A 4,445-nucleotide genomic window follows, 5' to 3' on the forward strand; every position below is an offset into this window, starting at 1 on the left:
ATTTTGAAGCTGTATCAAACATCACCTAACTAATTGCATGCAAACTAGGGGTGCACATTGGATCGGGTAAATCCGAGAACCGAACCAATCCGAAGCTTTTGGATTGGATTGGTTCGGATTGGACACTCACGGTTCGGGTACAGATCAGAAAAAAAAATCCAGTTAATTTGGTTCGGTTCCTGATTAGAGATATATAGAACCGAACCAATCCAAAAATCGAACCAATTATATATATATATATATATATATATATATATATATATATATATATATATATATATATATATATATATATATAATTTCATTTTATTTCTCATTTTCTTTCTTCTTCTTCCTGTTAGAAGAACTGAAAATAGAAAACCTAGCCGTTTTTCTCATTTGTCTCCCTCACTCACCTCGCCTTGCCACCTCGGCAGTTCTTCGGAAAACGAAGAGGTATTCTTGTTTGGATGGAGTGACGCCATTGATCTTCATTCTCCAATCGCAAAGGTACCAAATCCATCTCTCTCTCTCTTTAAATCTTCTGATTTTCTAGGGTTTCAAATCTCCTACAATTAAGGTTTTTCTTTCTTTTTTTCTTCTTATCTTACTGATATTAGGGTTACAGTTGCATCTGAATTCTTGCTTTTCTTTTGTCCCTCAATTATAAAAATTAACGATTTTAACGAAGATCTTGTGCAATTTTAGGTCTAGTAAAGTAATTAACGAAGATCTTCCTTCTCGAATTCTATTGTAGACTTTGAAAATGATGGATCTTGAATATTCTTGTTTGGTCTATTTTCATAATTTATATTCGATAGGATTAGCCGATTAGGTTCCTTCTTTTACGAATTTTTTTATTTTTTATAATCCTATTGTAATTTCTCATCTAGAAAATCATGTTGATTGATGGTTATTTGGCCCATTTTTAACTTAGATGTATCTAAATAATTTTCTTTTATTATTAACATTTTTCATTGAATTTTATTTTTAGAAAAAAGATATTAGGTGAGAGGGTTGTGAGCATTGAAATCAAGAATTAATGAACTCATGATTTTCTTTATGATTTTTATTACTATTAGATTGGTTCATTATTTTTTCTTGATTTTTATTACTATTGAAAATAATAAGTATGAGAACCGAGAACCGATCCGAACCAAGATTGGATTGGATTGGTTCGGTTCCATAGGATAATTGGATTGGATCGATTCCAAATTTGTAGAACCTATCATGTTTGGTTCGATTCTAATTTTGGCAAAATCCGAACCAATCCGAACCATGTCCACCTTTATGCAAACTATTCATATAACATTATAACCTCCATTTGAACTATTTCCCGCCCCCGAGAAAACAAAAAACAGTTTTCTTTTTGGGCTTACAAAGGGAGTAAAGAGTTTTCTTCTTCATGCTTTATGGTTCTCGGCGTTTCATTTCAGTTTCACCATGTCTCCCCTCTCTGCACCATCTCCTCCCATTGAGTTTCCACTCCACAGTCACTCCCTCTCATCAACCACACTCAATCAAATCACCTCAATTCCCTCACCCCACCAACTCTCTCGATTCATTCGATCTCCTTCTCCAAAAATGCTCTACACACCAACAATCAAAACAAGTTCACACCCAAATCATTCTCACAGGAAGCGATCAGTCTGGGTTCTTGGCCGCAAGACTCATATCGGTTTATTTCCAATTCGGGTTTCTCACCGATGCCCTATCAGTCTTTCACAATGTCCCCATTGATTGCAAATTCAACTTATTGATATGGAATTCCATTTTAAGAGCTAATCTCTTTTATGGGTTTTTAGAAGAGTCCCTTAGATTCTATTTTAAAATGCGAAATTTGGGCGTCAACGCCGATGGGTTCACTTTCCCTCTAGTTTTAAGAGCTTGTGCTTCCATGGGTAATTCGAAATTGGGCAGAATTGTTCACGGTCACGTTGTAATGTTGGGTTTCCAGTTTCATCTTCATGTTGCTAATGGATTAATTGCGATGTATGGGAAATTTGGATGTATGGATTATGCTTGGAACGTGTTCGATAGAATGCCTTATAGAAGTTACATTTCTTGGAATACTATGATCTCGGGTTTTTCACAGAACTATGACTGTGAAGGTGCTATTGAGATATTTGGGAGAATGGAATCGGAGGGGCTGGAACCGAATCTTGTGACATGGACTGCGCTCTTGTCGGCCCATGCTCGATGTGGGCGGCAAGAGGAGGTCATGAGTTTGTATCATGAGATGAGGATGAGAGGAAATGGGGCGACCCCGGAATCGGTCGCTGTGGTTTTATCTGTTTGTGCTGATTCGGATGAATTTTATTACAAAGGTAAGAAGATCCATGGATATGTTATCACAGGTGGTTTTCAAGATTCTCTGTGTGTGAAAAATTCACTTATATGCATGTATGGGAAACATGGGGTTATAGAGGAAGCAAGGATGTTGTTTTCAGAGATGAAGATAAAGAATTTAGTGAGTTGGAATGCGTTGATAACCTCATTCGTGGAAGCCGGTTTGTGTCACGAGGCTTTTGAGGTTTTCTCAGAGTTGGAGACGTCGGAGGATCCGACAATGAGACCCAATGTGATTAGTTGGAGTGCAGTCATCGGAGGATTCGCTTCAAAGGGGCAAGGGGATGAGTGTTTGGAACTCTTCCGTAAAATGGTGCTTATGAGGGTTGATCCTAATTCAGTGACTATTGCGAGTGTTCTATCAATGTGTGCAGAATTGGCGGCATTGAATCTAGGAAAGGAAATCCATGCTTATGTGGTTAGGGGTCAAATAGATACAAATATATTGGTAGGAAATGGACTGATTTATATGTACACAAAGTGTGGTAATCTCAAGAAGGGGTGTCTAATCTTTGATCGGATTGAGGCTAGGGATTTGATCTCTTGGAACTCGATGATTGCGGGGTATGGTATGCATGGATTTGGTGACGATGCTCTAATCACTTTTAACAAAATGGTTACATCTGGATTGAAGCCGGATGGAATCACGTTTGTTGCTGTTCTATCCGCATGTAGCCATGCTGGACTTGTCACTGAGGGTCATATTGTGTTTGATCAAATGGTCAACGTGTTTTCAGTCCCACCTCAGATGGAGCACTACAGTTGTATGGTCGATCTTCTTGGGCGAGCCGGATTATTGCAAGAGGCACTTGAAATTGTGAAGATGATGCCAATGAAACCAAACATTTGTGTTTGGGGATCTTTATTAAATTCATGCAAGATTTATAGAAATACCAAAGTAGCCGAAGAGACCGCCTCTCAGATTTTTAACCTTGAATCCAGGACGCCTGGAAGCTACATGTTGCTCTCAAATCTATATGCTTCATGTGGAAGGTGGGATGACTCTGCAAAGGTAAGAGTGTTAGCGAAGACGAAAGGTTTAAAGAAAAGCCCGGGGCAGAGTTGGATTGAGGTGAAGAAAAAGGTATATGTGTTCTCAGCGGGGAACACCTCACAACAAGGTTTGGATTTGGAAGAAGTTTATGGGATTCTCGAGGATTTGGTTTTTCAAATGGAGAATGAAGGCTACATTCTAGATAAAAATTTTGTGTTGCAAGATGTAGACGAAGAGGAGAAGAAGCAGATATTGAATGGGCATAGTGAGAAGCTTGCAATTGCATTTGGACATGCTCATATACCTCCCAATATGCCTATTAGAGTCATGAAGAATCTTCGTGTCTGTGGAGATTGTCATAATTGGACCAAATTCTTCTCTAAGATGACGAGACGTGAAGTTATTGTTAGAGATGGGCGTCGTTTCCATCATTTCATGGATGGGTTTTGTTCTTGCAAAGATTATTGGTGATTCTTTTTCCCATGTTTGCGATGAAAGTAATCAACACTTGATAAACTAATAGGCAAAAGGACCCATTAAGTTAAATTTCAGTTTCTCCATGTGGGCTTCGTAGGATTTCGATTTTTTGGCAATGATGCAGTGATGGGAGTTGATTATTTTTTAGCTAATCGGTTCTTGATGGATGCAAATAGAAAAAATTGGAGATGCTGATACCCCTTTTGATATTTAACTCTACTACTTCAATTGCATCAGATGGTACATTCTTATTGTTTTCTTGTTCAATTTTCAGTGTTCATCACAAACAAGACTTGAACAAATTAACATATCGAGTCATTATATAAAGATTTCTTCAAATTCTTGTGCTTGTGGAAGATCTCTGTAACTTGCATACAAGGCTTTCAATACCTTTTTCACTACAAAATCATTTGATTATGAATATAAGAGAGCCACAGGGCTTAACTGAGGTATGGTACACCCGAGAGTGGAGGAAAATATACACTCAACACTCTCCCTCATCCATAAGGGTTGAAAGAATCGAACCTGTGACTTGTACGAACCTAGCTTTGATACCATGTTAACTAACAAACTACTCCGAAAAGACCAATCTGTTAGAGAGCATGAACACAATGAATATAAGGTCACAGGATTTAACTGGGGTATG

General features: G+C 38.0%; 1 protein-coding gene across 1 annotated transcript; it reads left to right on the forward strand.

Annotated features, from left to right (window-relative positions):
- Positions 1–1,296: 1,296 nt before the first annotated feature.
- On the forward strand, positions 1,297–4,148 carry LOC147410546 (Pentatricopeptide repeat (PPR-like) superfamily protein). Its single transcript, XM_086436618.1, has one exon. The coding sequence runs from the start codon at positions 1,385–1,387 to the stop codon at positions 3,791–3,793; it is 2,409 nt and encodes an 802-aa protein (XP_086292744.1). The 5' UTR covers positions 1,297–1,384; the 3' UTR covers positions 3,794–4,148.
- Positions 4,149–4,445: the final 297 nt, after the last annotated feature.

The sequence above is a fragment of the Akebia trifoliata genome, chromosome 1 (genome assembly GCF_017979445.1).
Source record: "Akebia trifoliata isolate Shusen 1 chromosome 1, ASM1797944v1, whole genome shotgun sequence".
NCBI lineage: Eukaryota > Viridiplantae > Streptophyta > Magnoliopsida > Ranunculales > Lardizabalaceae > Akebia > Akebia trifoliata.